The 17,140-nt window shown below is 41.0% G+C and overlaps 1 protein-coding gene across 5 annotated transcripts in view; it reads left to right on the top strand.

Moving 5' to 3' along the window:
* Positions 1-17,140, top strand: part of Tomosyn (syntaxin-binding protein tomosyn) — a 567,161-nt gene that overhangs the window by 436,500 nt on the left and 113,521 nt on the right. The window contains exon 14 of one of the 5 annotated variants that reach the window (XM_070105270.1): positions 4,982-5,201. The exons of 3 other annotated variants lie outside the window; for them this stretch is intronic. In XM_070105270.1, the coding sequence (XP_069961371.1) occupies positions 4,982-5,201 (220 nt within the window). Of the gene's footprint in view, positions 1-4,981; positions 5,202-11,875; positions 11,979-17,140 lie in introns of all 5 variants that reach the window. One more of the 5 variants, XM_070105271.1, reaches the window with a different exon arrangement.

Consider the following 17,140-nt stretch of genomic DNA (forward strand, 5'->3'; position numbering starts at 1 on the left):
TCTCAAAACTCCAGCCCGTCGCGTTAGCCACTAGACCAGCTAGCCACAATAAGATTCATCCAACTAGGTATATTTCTACACCATAGGAAAGTTAGCACAGGCACCTCTGTGACCACAAATGCAAGTTTTTACAGACGAATCTCCAGCTAGCGTGGCCGTGACGAACTCTAGCTCAAGTCCCTTCACTGCCGTCAACATGACTCAAGAAATCGTAATGACGGCAGTGAAGGGACTTGAGCTAGAGTTCGTCACGGCCACGCTAGCTGGAGATTCGTCTGTAAAAACTTGCATTTGTGGTCACAGAGGTGCCTGTGCTAACTTTCCTATGGTGTAGAAATATACCTAGTTGGATGAATCTTATTGTGGCTAGCTGGTCTAGTGGCTAACGTGACGGGCTGGAGTTTTGAGACTCTATGACCGCGGGTTCAATCCCGGCCGGGGGTATGGTTTATTTGCAATCGTGTCATTACGATTTCTTGAGTCACTCAAATTACAGTTCTAGCAGATGTAATTCAAGGGATCCAGTGGGTAGTATCTAAACTTCTAGTAAGTAGTGAGAGATCCAGTGTATGTAAAAGTATCTTGATAAATTAGACACATGTGCAACTCTTGGGTATCTTTATTGAGGAAACGTTTCACCACACAGTGGCTTCATCAGTCCATACAAAGGAGAATCTTGAAGAACAGGAGGAGAATGAGGTAATCAGTCCCTCAACCTTGAGTCGATGTGGTCAGTCCATCAATCTTGAATAGAATGGCTAAACGTTTCCTCAATAAAGATACCCAAGAGTTGCACATGTGTCTAATTTATCAACATGTCGGTTCTCTGAACCATTCATCTAAAAGTATCTTGTGTAAACTCTGAGTGAATATGATAATGGTATACAATATGATAATGGTATACAATATGATAATGGTATACACTATTGACAGGTTAATAAGAAAGATGTGTGCAACAGTTACATATTCCGAAATATTTCTCTTGCACAGGAGGTTTCTTCAGTCGAGTACAGAGGAGACAGCAGGAGCAGTAGAGATGTAAAGATGATGTCATAAGTCCCTCACCCTTGAAAATGTAGTTTTGAGGTGGTCAGACCTTCAGCCTGGAGAAGAGTTCTGCTCCATAGTCTGGAGTAGTTGTTCCAGGCTGAGGGATTAACAATCTCAAAACTGTCTTCAAGGGTGGTGGACTGATTACATAGTCTTCACATGTCTACTACTCTTGCTGCCTCCTCCGTATTCAACTGAAGAAACCTACTGTATACGCGAAATGTTTGGGAATAGAGATTCCTGTGTCACACACGTCTTGAGAATCTCGAGGTTGAGTTGTGAAGCGATGAATCGCCTAACAGTAGTATGGCTCAGCTGTTTAGAGATACCACCCTGTTTTTTATTACCGGTTTTGTGGATAAACATTTTCCGTCAAGAGATGGTTTGTGAATATAAATGTTTATTCCTAACGAGTTTTCTTGGTTTGGTGTAAAATGTTGAAATTTCAGTTCTTTAATAAGTCAATATAACTGTCAGTATTTCAGTCAATTTCAGTCAGCGCTTTTATGAAGTTTCTCTATATACTAAAGTTGTTTTAAATGTGATCAAATGAGTATATCCAAAAATGAACAACGTGTTCAGTTTTGGAATTGCATCTGCGAAAAAATCCAAATGTATATAATAACTTCCTAAGAGAGCTAACTGTACGACTTTGTAAATTGTCATTTTTTTCTGTAAATCAGACTTGCTGCTTGTCATATGTTGATTATATTTATAATGCCAGGAGCAAAGTGCTAGTAACATGTGTGTATATTACTAAATGTAAAAAGAGGAAAACTTTTTAGCTTTCTTCTTTTTTGGGTCACCCTGCCTCGGTGGGAGACGGCCAGTACGTTGAAAAAAAGCAAAATCAAAATTTACGAAGCAGCCTTTCGAGTGTCTAAGTCATCTCAAAGTCAACAGTTAGGGTGTTCTAGAACTTTAAATGAGCTCATGCTAGCCAAGACCTCATCTAGCCTGAGTGGTTGATATGTCGAGTGATGCCAAGTAACAGCTGCCATCTTGCTCTGACCAATCAGCACGTGTTCTCTGGGACCAAAAATTCACATTTTCTCGAATGCGACCTCCATTACACAGGGGGGGGTAAACCCCTATGGAAAGGGGGGAGTGCGGAGAGTGGAAAAAAACCTGATGCAATATCTCTCATCTATTTTTTTTAATGGAACTTTGATGGGTTCTTTTGTAAGTTGTGGGAAGCTTGCTTTTGTTCCTCATTTATTTATTAATAATGGCATGCATGTTGTAAATAGCGAGCATCTGCATTCAGCTCTCATTGTTGATGTGTACTGACCCATTTATAGTTAAGTGAATATTATGTGGATAATAGCACTCTTCACAATAACTGTTAGTGTTTGGGTAAATATTATATGGATGTAAAGTAACCACCAGGGGAGTTGAATGATAGCTCTGGGTCTATTGTGTCACAACATATCAGGAGCTTGTAATGTTGCAGAAATAGGGATGCAGGCAGATTCATTCAGGGGAGCAACTCTCTCTCCAGAATGAGAGAGTAGTTTCCATGAATACATCTGCCTGAACTTGCTACTATTTCTGCAATATTGCAAGCTCCTGATGTGTTGATTGCGAGACAAAAGTCTTATAGCTATCATTCAGTTCCCTCCTGTGGTTACTTTGTTTCTTTTATCGCTCGTTCACGATTATTGCATTGTGTGGATAATAGTACTTTCCACGATATCATTTTGTATTTCAGTAAATATTGTATAGTTACAGTGGCTGCACTCTGAAGGATGTTGTAGTTCGGAGGGACGTCTAAACTGTGACGTCAACACACTTCTGGCAAGACAGCAATTGCCTGAAAAACAGTGACTGCGTTTCTTCTTTTTGGGGTCATCCTTCCTTAATGGAGGACTGTCATTGTGCTTCAGAATAATCACACTTGCCACAACATCCATTAGAGTCGTTTCTCGCAGTACCAATCTCATTGATTTCGAAGATTTAAAAAATAATAATTTTTAAAGCGGGGTTTTTTGAGTATATAACAGTTATTGAAGTAGGCCAAAAAAAAAAAAATGTAAATAATGGTGGTTTCGATAACTTAATTTGATGTAAATTCTGTATTTGTTGCCATAAGTTACAGTGTATTAGCTGATGAGTTGATCAGTTGGAAAATGATATCAAGATATGGACTGTATAGTAGATGTTTACTGTAATGTTTATTATAGGCATTTCATTGTAGATGCTTTTATAGAAAGCTCAGTCCTGAAGGACATGTGGAGTAACAGGTCAGTCCTGAAGGACATGTGGAGTAACAGGTCAGTCCTGAAGGACATGTGGAGTAACAGGTCAGTCCTGAAGGACATGTGGAGTAACAGGTCAGTCCTGAAGGACATGTGGAGTAACAGGTCAGTCCTGAAGGACATGTGGAGTAACAGGTCAGTCCTGAAGGACATGTGGAGTAACAGGTCAGTCCTGAAGGACATGTGGAGTAACAGGTCAGTCCTGAAGGACATGTGGAGTAACAGGTCAGTCCTGAAGGACATGTGGAGTAACAGGTCAGTCCTAAAGGACATGTGGAGTAACAGGCGAGTCCTGAAGGACATGTGGAGTAACAGGCGAGTCCTGAAGGACATGTGGAGTAACAGGCGAGTCCTGAAGGACATGTGGAGTAACAGGTCAGTCCTGAAGGACATGTGGAGTAACAGGTCAGTCCTGAAGGACATGTGGAGTAACAGGTGAGTCCTGAAGGACATGTGGAGTAACAGGTGAGTCCTGAAGGACATGTGGAGTAACAGGTGAGTCCTGAAGGACATGTGGAGTAACAGGTTAGTCCTGAAGGACATAGCTACATACACACATCAGCAGTTAGGACTGACATCATCATCTGAACTTAGAACAAGCTGTAACATGACTTAAAAATGTTTGACTAACATTCAAGTTGGATTGAGGTAGAGTCTGTACCATTATGCCTTTACCTTTGATATACCTTTGATGAGTTTCAAGAATTTTTGTATACCCCTGGGGCCTGGCCACAGGGTAGGCTTGTCAGGTGCCTGCCTAGTCTACCAGACATAAAACCTCACAGATTTTAAAACCTCAAAGATTTTAAAACCTCACAGATTTTAAAACCTCACAGATTTTAAAACCTCAAAGATTTTAAAACCTCACAGATTTTAAAACCTCAAAGATTTTAAAACCTCACAGATTTTAAAACCTCACAGATTTTAAAACCTCACAGATTTTAAAACCTCACAGATTTTACATCTGGTGTTTGGAAAAAGTTCGTCTGGCGCCTGCCTAGTCTGCCAGACATTAAAACTCGCTAATTTTAGATCTGGTTTTCGGTACACCATGAGAATTTTTTTCACCCGCCTTTAGACTAGCATACTTACCTTCAATATAGTCTTACTCTGCGTCCTGTCTCGATACCCACTCATCAGCTCGTTGCCACGGTCACCATTTTTAAAACATGATTTCTGAATGCATATGCTAGACTATGCACCTGTTTTGTGTATAGGAAGAAGTACACACTTTGTCTGGAAGAGGTTGAGTGTTCTTCAGGATTCTGAATGTAATGTAGTCAGCTCTCTCATACAGCAAATTGAAAAGTACATACAGAATTGAATAGTATGTACTGTGAAGCCTTTTCTTGTGCTATTTAATTTTGGATGCACTTTTTTCCATGTTTTAAACAAAATGGTACATTAGAGATGCTCTATAAGACAGCTGACTGTATATTTATTTTTCTCTCACTTAGAAATTGTAAAACCGAGGCTTTTATTTAAAAATTTGTGGCTATTTTGCACTTTCAGCAACATTAACTGTGTGTGGCTTGCAGTATTGGTAAGTTTCTCTCACTCGTGTGTAGGATATTTGACATTGCAACTTAGTGCCTCTTTTATCAGTTCTTTTCAATGATTTTAATCACCGTTCTGTATTTTTGTTCCCCTTCCCCCTTACCGCTGCACTGTAGAAGGATGCGTCCAATTGCTCCTCCCCAGTACCCGGGTCTTGTACCACACCTGTTCACACCTCCACCACATCACCTCCACATTGCTCTAACTCATCACTAAATGCCACATACACTGTAAATATCACCACAGCAACCACCGCCACCTCAACTGTTTCTAACACGAATTGCAATGGAGACCGCAGTTGCCTTAAATTTTTTCGAAGTCCATTCATAATCATTGGTAAATATTCTCATAAGCGATGGTCTGGTTTGGTAGACTCTCTTTGATAGCTTTCAGGAATGAATGTTTGACTAACAGCTACTGTAGTGTTTGGTGTGGGTATAAGCCGCCTGCTGGTTAATAGTTGGCAGGATTAATTAGAGTAGTTAGTCGGCTCTCACAAGAGTATTCTGTATAGTACAGTGGACCCCCGGTTAACAATATTTTTTCACTCCAGAAGTATGTTCAGGTGCCAGTAGTGACCGAATTTGTTCCCATAAGGAATATTGTGAAGTGGATTAGTCCATTTCAGACCCCCAAACATACACGTACAAACGCACTTACATAAATACACTTACATAATTGGTCGCATTCGGAGGTGATCGTTATGCGGGGGTCCACTGTATACCATTTTTGCAAGTGCATCTGAAAAGGTACATCCAATATTTTCATGTACGATTTCAGTGACATTCACTAAAAAATGGCACTATATAGAGGTGCTTTGTGAGAGAGTTAACTGTATATAACTCATAACAGCATCTGTAACTATCACACAGTAAAGTAGTTATGGTAGTTAATAAGCTGACCAGTTCTGCTAACAGATTGCCTTTCCTGTGTAGTCTTATTTAACCTCTGCTAAACAGCTTTTTAGGTTACGTGTACATAACCCGTTTCATAGATAATGGCCATGTCCTTGATCAACAAGTGCATGTGTCTCTCACATGTCATGTACTTTGGTCAACAGTCACATATCTCATAGATAATGGTCGTGTATTTGGTCAACAAGTACAAAACATGTCATATACTCGCTCATCAATTAACGTGTCTTAAACATGTTATATACTTCGTCGACAAGTATATAACATGACTCAGATGTTTTATATACCTGACCAAAAAGTATATAATGTAACCCAAGCATGTTATATACTCGCTCAACGTGTACATAACGTGTCTCGTAGATGTCATGCACTTGGTCAACATGTTCCAATTTTCATAAACATTTCAAAATTACTCTGTACATGCAGTGTGTCTGAAATTCCAGTGATGTAACTTTTATAGACCATTATAATCATATTGAACAACCATCCTTTGTGCCATTGTTCACAGCAGGTTCAGAAGGCACTGAAGTTTTCGAAATGGAATATGGAACTGCAAACATCGTTAGTCAGTCACTACAGTCCTTGAACGCATCGGATACGCAGTTGCCCCATTCAGCAGTGTTGTAGAATTAAAATATTATTTTATATATATTAGTAGGATGCTCAATAATATTCCAGATGGAGACAGAAATACAGAAGGTCAATTCATCTGTATATTTTGACACCCCCCCCCTCCCCTGGGATTATCTTCGGCAGGATCCCAGAATGAGATCAAAATATAACAGAACCCCCGTATCCACAGATTCAGTTTGCACAGTTTTAGTTATCCATGGTTTACTGTGGCTCAACAATAATGCTGAATTTTGCTTAATAACGACACTAAAACACAAAAGTAGTGATGGTGACAGTTCTTGAAATCTTAAGAGAAATCATGAACTGCTTCCCATTAGTGAAAGTGATAATCCTTAACTTATTGTCCATAATTTATCAGTTAATCTTTATCGTGGGTGTGTATGTAAACAAAAACGACTTATATACAGTGGACCCCCGGTTTACGATCAGCTCCCAGTGCGACCAGTTATGTAAGTGTATTTATGTAAGTGCGTTTGTATGTGTATGTTTGGGGGTCTGAAATGGACTAATCTAATTCACAATATTCCTTATGGGAACAAATTCGATCAGTACTGGCACCTGAACATACTTCTGGAATGAAATAATATCGTAAACCGGGGGTCCACTGTATAGGGTTCACTGCTACCCATGGTTTCAGATATCCATGGTAGGTCTTGGTATGTATTCCCCGTGGATACGAGGGGACTACTGTATACAGATGAGTAAGTCTCCTAAGTTTCTGTCTCCATGTTAGTTATTAGTGTTCTTCATTACACTTTAGTTATTCATTAGTAGGGTATTTTCTTTTGACTTTTTATATACCAAATTAGCCGGCTCGATGGGTCAACTTTCTCCATTTCCGCCAAAAATAATTTCCATTGCTTTCATATTCCATTTCCTCATATGGCATTAACTTGACTGGGATTCCAGTGCTTTCTGGGAACTGAGGAAATCCTCATGAACTGAATTACTCTTGTCTTAGGTATAAGAGAATTGGAAGAAGCAAGTAACCATGTATTGGCACCTTACTAACAGCACTGGGTCACCACCCTTACTGTCTCCTCCCTTTTCAGAGCTTATATTCTTTGTGGTAGATTTAAAAAAAAAAAAAAAGCCTAATGATTTAGGACACAACATCTTCTGCGTCAGAGATGCGCCGCTCTCACATAGCTCTCGGGCTCTTGCAAATTTTGTGAGAATTGGAGAAATCTATGGGGTACAAATTGATGCTGTCCAAGCAAAGATTTATGTAATTATATTGGTAAATTACCGACAATATGTTTAGGTAAAAGAACACGTGCAACTAATGTGACATTTTATTGTGGTAATGTTCCATCTTGAAGGAGCCCTGGCCCCCTGTTTTTCATCCGTATCCACGTGCGTGTACGCTTTGATTTCTGTCGTGAGGGATTTTTATACTCAAACCTTCCTGAGTAAACTTCACATAGCCATCCAGGATTTAAACCTCGAGCACCAGGGTCATATCTGCGGAAAATAGCATCTGTGGCAAGCACATAAATTGTGTCCCTGTCCGAACATCTGACACCCAATTTTTAGATAAGTTTATCGTATAATCGGCTCAAAAATACATTTATGGCACTATGTGAAAATTACAACTGCCCCTTCCTTGCTTTCACTGTTGCAAATTAATGTGCTCAAATTTATTTATTTTTTCAGTTTCTTCCCTAATAATTTATATAAGTAGTTTAACAATCTAACCATTGTAATGTTTCTCATTCATGATAATCAAAGGCAGATCATACAGCTGAAGAATTTTTTTTTTTTCAGGCGGGTCATCATCTGACTAAGACCCGCATCAGGAAACATTTGTCCTGTTTCCTGACGAACCTTACCTAACCTAACCTAACCTAACCTAACCTAACCTAACCTAACCTAACCTAACCTAACTATCCTCTCTTCTGTGTGCGGGTTATTTGTGTATGGCTTGTCTTTAATAGAAATGTTCAGTGGCGCCGAGGACACATGCCGTACCTACCATACCTTAACCCTTAAACGGTCCAAACAGATCGACGTTCAGATTCATAGTGCTCCAACAGTAGATCTACTTTTTTTTACATATTTTCAAATATAACAAAAAAAAAATGTAGATAAAAGTTTTTTTACGTTTTCAAATGTAAAACAAAAAAGATCTACATTTTTTTACGTACTTTCAGATGTTGAAAAAACGTATATATACGTTTGGACCATTTAAGGGTTAAACATAATGAGCCTAGCCCATGGCTGGGCTCCGAGACTATTAAGACTCTCGAAACTCATCAAAGGTAGGTATGCCACTGTCTAGCATCTCAAATACATATCAGACTTAGCTGTTCTTAAAGGAAATCTATTAAGGAACTATACACAGATAACCCATAAATAGAAGAGAGAAGATTACAATGACAATTCAGTCTGACTTGAACCATTTACAAAGTCACACTTTGTAAATGGTCCAAGTCAGATTGAAGCATTGTAATTTACTCTGTGTGTTGTCCCAGTCACGATATTGTGCCTTTATGTTCTTTATTAAGGAACTACTGGAGCTTTGACAAAGCTCCGGGAGAGCGAAACGTTGCCACAATAAAATGTCACATTAGTTTCACGTGTGTCCTTTTACCTAAACAAGATTTATTTGGTTAAAACAAGTGACAACTAGCATATTTGCCAGCATATAAGACGCACAAATGTACAAGTAACAACTAGCATATTTGCCAGCATATAAGACGCACAAATGTACAAGTAACAACTAGCATATTTGCCAGCATATAAGACGCACAAATGTACAAGTGACAACTAGCATATTTTCCAGCATACAAGACGCACAACCATACAAGATGTGGAAAAAATCACAGTAAAATGCGTGATTGCAAATACAAAAAAAAAAAAAAAATACCAGGGTGAAAATAGGAAATTAAACCTGAGTACTCTTGTGCTTACACACACACGTGTGTGTGTGTGTGTGTGTGTGTGTGTGTGTGTGTGTGTGTGTGTGAGCACATGAAAGAGCACTCAGGTTTTCCTATTTTCACCGTTATTTTTTTAAGTAATACAAGACAGTGTTTCGGAGCACATAAGGCCCGCAAGCATATGAGCTGGGGGGGGGGGAAATATCTGCTATGAAACTAATGAAGCTTAAGCTTGAGGGCCCCTAATCCTGGAGGGTCACCAGAAGTGACTTAGTCCACATTGCTTTAAAAAGTTTGGATCTGCTGTTTGAGAAGGGGTTGTGAAGGGCCCCTCATACCAGTTCAAGCTTTAGGGCCCCCATAACAGTTCAAGGTTCAGAGCTCCCATAACAGTTCAAGGTTCAGAGCTCCCATAACAGTTCAAGGTTCAGAGCTCCCATAACAGTTCAAGGTTCAGAGCTCCCATAACAGTTCAAGTTTCAGGGCCCCAGAAATGTAAGTCCTCCATTCCACATAGGACAAACAAGTCAATGTTTCTGTGCACTTAAACATAATGTTGGTAAATATTAAAAAATTAAGAAAAATGTCATAAAATTGCAATTTTATTACATATTAAGATGATTTAGTATTATAAAGCATTTTCCGACTTACCTCAAGTTTGAGCTAAAATACAGTGGACCCCCGGTTTACGATATTATTTCATTCCAGAAGTATGTTCAGGTGGCAGTACTGACCGAATTTGTTCCCATAAGGAATATTGTGAAGTAGATTAGTCCATTTCAGACCCCCAAACATACACGTACAAACGCACTTACATAAATAGTACACTTACATAATTAGTCGCATTGGGAGGTGATCGTAAAGCGGGGGTCCACTGTATGTAGATTTTCAAATTGTTGCTACAATTGCATTTAACAACTTCTTGTGGGGTAAAAAGTGCGCTTTATATGCTGGGAAATATGACAAGTGATATTGTGGCTGTCATGTGACACCATCACCTTACTTCACAGCTGGAAAATATAACGAGAAGAGACGCGTGGAAGAGGGGAGACAGTAGATAGGTTAAGGTAGAGGAGACAGGTTAAAATGTAGAGTAGAGGAGAAAGTAGATAGGTTAAGGTGTAGAAGAGAAAGTTAGGGGAGAGGTCAGTGTAGCTGAAGAAACACCATTAACAACGTTTCAGTCAGTGCTGGACCCTTGACAATCACCCAGTGTGAAAATGGCCTCAAAAATAGTCCATAATGACCTAAAAGATGGTCTGAATGTTAGCTGTAAATTGTTCCAGTCATAATAGACTTTTATTCTTCGAAGCGTCGTGTTTAAATGACACTAATGATGGCGGTGAGAATGACACTCTGTTGTGGATTGTTTATTTCATCTGGGAGTGGACGAATCTCACTTGATAAAAGTCCAGCCCTGGACAAAAGAGTAGTTAGTCTCTCATTTGAATGACAGTAATAGCAGCAGTAAGAATGACATGATGGATTACTGACTGTGTTTCACCCGGGACTGGACGAATCTCGCTTGATAAAAGTCCAGCCCAGGACGAAAGAGTAGTAAGTTATTTACATAGTGAATTAGTTTTCTTAGTGATGGTCATTGGACGGTAGAAAACAAGTTCCACCGTGGTCAAAATCCCGATTAGCGAATCGATTCATTAATTTTTGGTCTGTTTGTGCGACCATGTTGATATTGTCCTCTGTATCTGTAATTTATTTTCATTGCGCCATACTAAAGTATACTAACTTGAGCTTTATAGCTCCTCTCTACCATGCACTTGCATTTTTATTTGTTGTTTAATTTTGCCATGTAATGTACTCAGATTAACTTGTAATAAGCAAGTGTTGGTAAATGTACAGAAAGATGGGCAGAGCGCTCAAACTGCAGTCTGTAAATTGACAGTCCGATGCTTTGTTGTAATTGCCATGCATAAATGGTTTGCAAAACCAACAAGTTGATAAAATTCGATACTTGTACAATATTTGTCGCACAAATGTCTTTGCCATGCAATGACTTGTGCATAAATTATCCATGATAGATCAAAAGAGTCGGCAATTTCCACTGGGTTTGACGACAGTGTCTTCCTCACTACCTGTCAATTATTCAGTCAGCACGGAAGGAGTTGAGAGTCGAGTCTCTGACACAGAAGATGTTGTTGCTTGAGTATATAGAAGTGTGCATGTGGAGCACAGCACTGGTTCACCGGCCAGCCCCCGGCCAGCCCTGGGGCCACACCACTCGCCTCTACTGGCGCTCCGCCACATTAATGCCGCTAGCTCTTGAGATATTGCTGCTGCTGCTGCTGCTGCTGCTGCTGCTGATTATGATGAAAATGCTGTGACCTATTGCATAAGTTAGCAGTAGTAACAGAAGCAGCAGCTGCAGCAGCAATAGTAGCAGCTGCAGCAACAATAGTAGCAGCTGCAGCAACAGTAACAGCAGCAGCTACAGCAGTAGCAGCAGCAGCTACAGCAGTAGCAGCAGCTTCAGCTGCAGTAGCAGTAACAGCAACAGCAGTAACAGCGGCAGCATCAGCATGGGTGTCGTCACTGTGTACTGAGGGAAGGGCATGTGTTCTAGCTGAACGGGGTGTGCCTGTCGCCCACGGGGGGAAGCCGGGCAGGCGGCGTGCGTCGTTTGGGCAGCGAGCGAGGGGACAACATGCGGCGCTGCAGAAGCCAAGGTACTCGAGCGCGTCTAGTGAGAGCCTTCACCACGGCGGGCGGAGGGGGTGCACTCACCACCACCCCAGAGGACCCCCCTTGCAGCCCACCACCCACCCCAGGGGGATCCCACTCGGCACCATCCAGTGGTGGCAGTGCGGGTGGTGGCAGTGTTGGTGGTGGTGGCGGCAGCGGGAGCGGTGGTGGGTCGATGACTGTGGCGAGGCTAGAGCAGAGGACACACTCTCTCTTACACACCAGGCACTACTCCAGTTTTGGTAGTAACGTCACCTACCGTACATCCTCCCTCCCTGGACCCCTGTACACCAACCCCGAACTACCATCACGCCCTCCACAGTGGCCACGACCAATCGCCTGTTCTGTGAGGTGTATGGTCTAGCCACATGGTAGTGTGTAATGGTGCCTGAGGGTTCCTCACAAGAATTAGGGCATTAATAAACGTTTTTAATAACCAAATCCCTTTTTTTTTGACTGTTTAGATTTGGAAAGTGTTAAATGTAGTGTTAAATACTATTCACAAGGTATTGGAAGTCAACATGGTAAACTTGGATATGTTGTACTAGTACAAGCCTTGCAAGTGCAGAATGAAAAGTCACAATACCATGGTTACAACAGTTCAGCAGAAATGTGTACAGTGGTTCTCGACTGGCAATGGGGTTACGTTCCCAAGAATCCATCCTAAGTTGAAATTATATATGAATATTTGATAAATAAATAAATAATTACTGTCACAAATAATTAATGTAACTAACTGCCAGTATTGAAAAGTAAATAAATGCAAGTTTATCCTATCAATAAATATACAGTACAGAATGTGTATTGACGTTGCACCATTATAAAGTCACAGTATCACAAGTCAAAACGTCATAAAGCAAGGAGCACCTGTACTTATGAGAGGGCCTTGGGATGATGTTTTGGTTCATACTGGACCATTGTGACCAGACAGTGGACCAGGATGGATCATAATGTTGTCCCATGTTTCCTCTCCTAAGCGATAATTACTGCTGAAAGACCATGCAATGCTGCACTTGAGGGTTCTTACCAGTGCACTTGATATCACAAGCGCAAGCATCACAACTACCCCAGAAGTAGTTAAGAGCCTTGCACCAGGGACATTCCTCAATACCTCGAAGCCTCGTTCTCGGACATGTTCCTCTTCTGTAGGATTTGGCAGTCTTATCTTTTCGTGTATTGCATTAACCAAAAAAAAAAAGTGTTCAAAAGTGATAATGTTTAGTATTTTGGTAATTATTGTTGTCTGCAACTGCCCAAATATATTCTGTGCTAGTGGTAAGCTTCAATTTATTCCATTTGAAAACAGTTGATTTTGCTGTTAATATTCGAAAAAAAATGATTTTCAATTGACATTATTTCTTTCTTAGGTATTAATACCAAACAATAGGGAGAACAGGTATGAATTTCAATTGAAACTTAGTATAAACTTTTGTCTCAGATCTACGCAGGCACTCCTGTTTCAAGTTTCTGATGTTGCAAATTTACGGTAATAAGTAGTAGGCTATAAGGACTCTCTGGACCTTAGTAGAGTATTCAGTGTCCTTCCCCTTCCCTCTCCTGTCCCCTCAAACCCTCCCCTCAACTCCCTCCCTCAAACCTCTCTCACCTTGAGACTACCTGAGTCGTAGGTGACGTTTCTATGCTCTCTAGAATTTCTGTGTTCAACCCAGTGGAATGATCGGGGTTGGAACGCACGGCCGGAGGATTACCAGTCCTGGCTGCTGGCTTCCACTCCTCCTCACTCCACTGAGTTGTTACATTCGTACATTACGAATTTTCAGCACATCTCTGTATGCCTCTGTAATTCATGGCCTCTGCTCTATTTCAATTTCAAAATTTTTTGGTCACTTGTATTCAGTCTTTAAGTAACTAATTGTGTAATATACTCTCTAGTTGTTCCACTCTTACTTTCTAAGTACAGTACAGTACAGTGCAGTATAGTACAGTATAGTGCAGTACAGTATAGTACGGTACAGTATAGTGCAGTATAGTACAGTCATGCGCCGCGTAACGACGTTTCAGTCAGCGACATACGGCAGTGGTGTAAACAAACGTATTGCACTGCCAGTCATATAAAAGTGTAGCACATAGAATTATGTACAGTACTTAATACTTGATGACAATAATAGACAACTATATTACTGTTCTATGTATTTACATTTTATCGTTAAAACTAGAGTGTACTCCGTCTATTTATAAAAACAAGTTAAGTGTTAAACAGTATGGAGTGTTATGCCGGCAGCATCCTCATACATCTCGTGTTCATTGTATCTCTTGATAGCATCATTTTCCCTCGTGCTGGATTTAATCTTGTGTTTTGTTCATCATGGTTCCTAAGCCATGATGAACATGCTGTACAGATTTATAGCCTAGGAACACTAGGCTATATACCATGTAGCCTAGGTGTGTAGTAGGCTATACCATCTAGGTTTGTGTAAGTACACTATGATGTTCACACAACCACGAAATTGTCGTACACCGCATTTCTCAGAATGTACCCCCGTTGTTAAGTGACGCATGACGTTACAGTACTGTACAGTATAGTACAGCACAGAACAGTTCAGTATAGTGCAGTACAGTATAGCACAGCACAATACAGTATAGTGCAGTACAGTATAGTACAGTATAGTACATTACAGTACAGTATTGTGCAATACAGTATAGCACTACAGTATAGAACAATACAGTATAGCACAGTACAGTATAGTACAGTACAGTATAGTATAGTACAGTACAGTAGTTTTCTAATCTCAGCTTTATCAAAGTAGATCGGCAAACTTTTTCTTACCAAAACTTGAATGAAAAATCTACATTTCTTTTTAAAAGAGTAATATTTCCGTAGATCCGACGCACTAAAGCAAGATTTTAATATATCTTTCTTTAAGCTTACAGCCTCTTTAAAACAGTATTTTTTGGAATGTGAAATGACACAGCATTATGAGCCTTATGTAAAGCATCTGCAAGGCTGTCTGCTTCGGCAAATACACACAAAAAAATTTTGGAAATCTAAATGGCCTTTTAAAAAATCTCTGCAGCTACTCTATAGGGCCCATTTTTTTTTCTTTTTTGGTTTTCGTTTTGTGCACTAAACAAAATGAAAAGCGAAAAAAGTGTCGAATTATAAGCCCATGATGGCCAACAGCATTGCATTTAGTGGTAAATGGCCTGCCACAGTATTGTATTTAGTGGTAAATGGCTTGCCTTACTGGTTGCATGACACCCTCTCCTCTCACTGGCCGTGATAACATGTACACCTTGACACAGTGATGGCAAAAAATTATGCCGCTAGGAATATGACAGCATGTTGTTGCCCTATACATGATGTAATTCTTACACACACACACACACACACACACACACACACACACACACACACACACACACACACACACACACACACACACACACACACACACGCAACACACACACACACACGCAACACACACACACACACACACGCACGCAACACACACACACACACACACGCACGCAACACACACACACACACACACGCACGCAACACACACACACACACACACGCACGCAACACACACACACACACACGCACGCAACACACACACACACACACACACTCACGCAACACACACACACACACACACGCACGCAACACACACACACACACGCACGCAACACACACACACACACGCACGCAACACACACACACACACGCACGCAACACACACACACACACGCACGCAACACACACACACACACGCACGCAACACACACACACACACGCACGCAACACACACACACACACGCACGCAACACACACACACACGCGCACGCAACACACACACACACACACACACAGGGACTCCAGAAAGACAGAGAGGTTGGGTACACAACAATCTTCAATACATCTATTGAAACAGGGAGATTGCCTGAGGTATGGAAGACAGCAAATGTAGCCCCAATTTTTAAAAAAGGAGACAGACACGAAGCACTAAACTACAGACCAGTGTCACTGACATGTATAGTATGCAAAGTCATGGAGAAGATTATCAGGAGAAGAGTGGTGGAACATCTAGGAAGGATTGTGCTTATCAATGACAACCAGCATGGTCTCAGGGATGGGAAATCCTGTGTCACAAACCTACTGGAGTTCTATGACATGGTGACAGCAGTAAGATAAGAGAGGGGTGGGTAGATTGCGTTTTCTTGGACTGTAAGAAGGCTTTTAACGCAGTTCCACACAAGAGATTAGTGCATAAGCCGGTGGACCAAGCGGGTATAATAGGGAAGGCACTGCAATGGATCAGGGAATACCTGTCAGGAAGACATCCGAGAGTCATGGTGCGAGATGAAGCATCAGTGTGGGCGCCTGTGACAAGCAGAGTTCCACAGGGGTCAGTCCTAGGACCTGTGCTGTTTCTGGTATATGTGAATGACATGACAGAAGGAATAGGCTCAGAACTGTCCTGTTTGCAGATGATGAAGTTGATGAGAAAAATCCAATCGGACGAGGACCAGATAGAACTACAAAGGGATCTGGACAGGCTTCAGGCTTAGTCCAGAAACTGGCTCCTGGAATTCAACCCCACCAAGTGTAAAGTCATGAAGATTGGAGAAGGGCAAAGAAGACTGCAGATGGAGTACAATCTAGGGGGTCAGAGACTACAAACCTCACTCACCAGGCACATCTGAGGTGCACATCAACCAAATAATTGCTGCAGCATATGGGTGCCTGGCAAACCTAAGAATAGCATTTTGACATCTGAGTTTGGAGTCATTCAAGACCCTGTACACTGTGTAAGTCAGGCCCAATTTGGAGTATGCAGCACCAATATGGAACCCACACCTGGTCAAGCAAGTCAAGAAATTAAAGAAAGTGCAAAGGTTTGCATCAAGACTAGTTTCAAAGCTAAGGGGTATGCCTTATTAGGAGAGGTTAAGGGAAATCATCCTGACGACACCGGAGGACAGGACGGACATGGGAAACATGATAACGACATAAAATACTGAGAGGGAGGAATTAACATGGTGGATAGGGATGGGATGTTCCAGAGAGGGGACACAGAAACAAGGGGTCACAACTGGAAGTTGAAAACTCAGATGAGTCACAGGGATGTTAGGGAATATTTTTTTCAGTCATAGAGTTGTCAGGAAGTGGAATAGTCTAGCA

This window comes from Cherax quadricarinatus, chromosome 98 (genome assembly GCF_038502225.1).
Source record: "Cherax quadricarinatus isolate ZL_2023a chromosome 98, ASM3850222v1, whole genome shotgun sequence".
Classification (NCBI taxonomy): Eukaryota; Metazoa; Arthropoda; class Malacostraca; order Decapoda; family Parastacidae; genus Cherax; species Cherax quadricarinatus.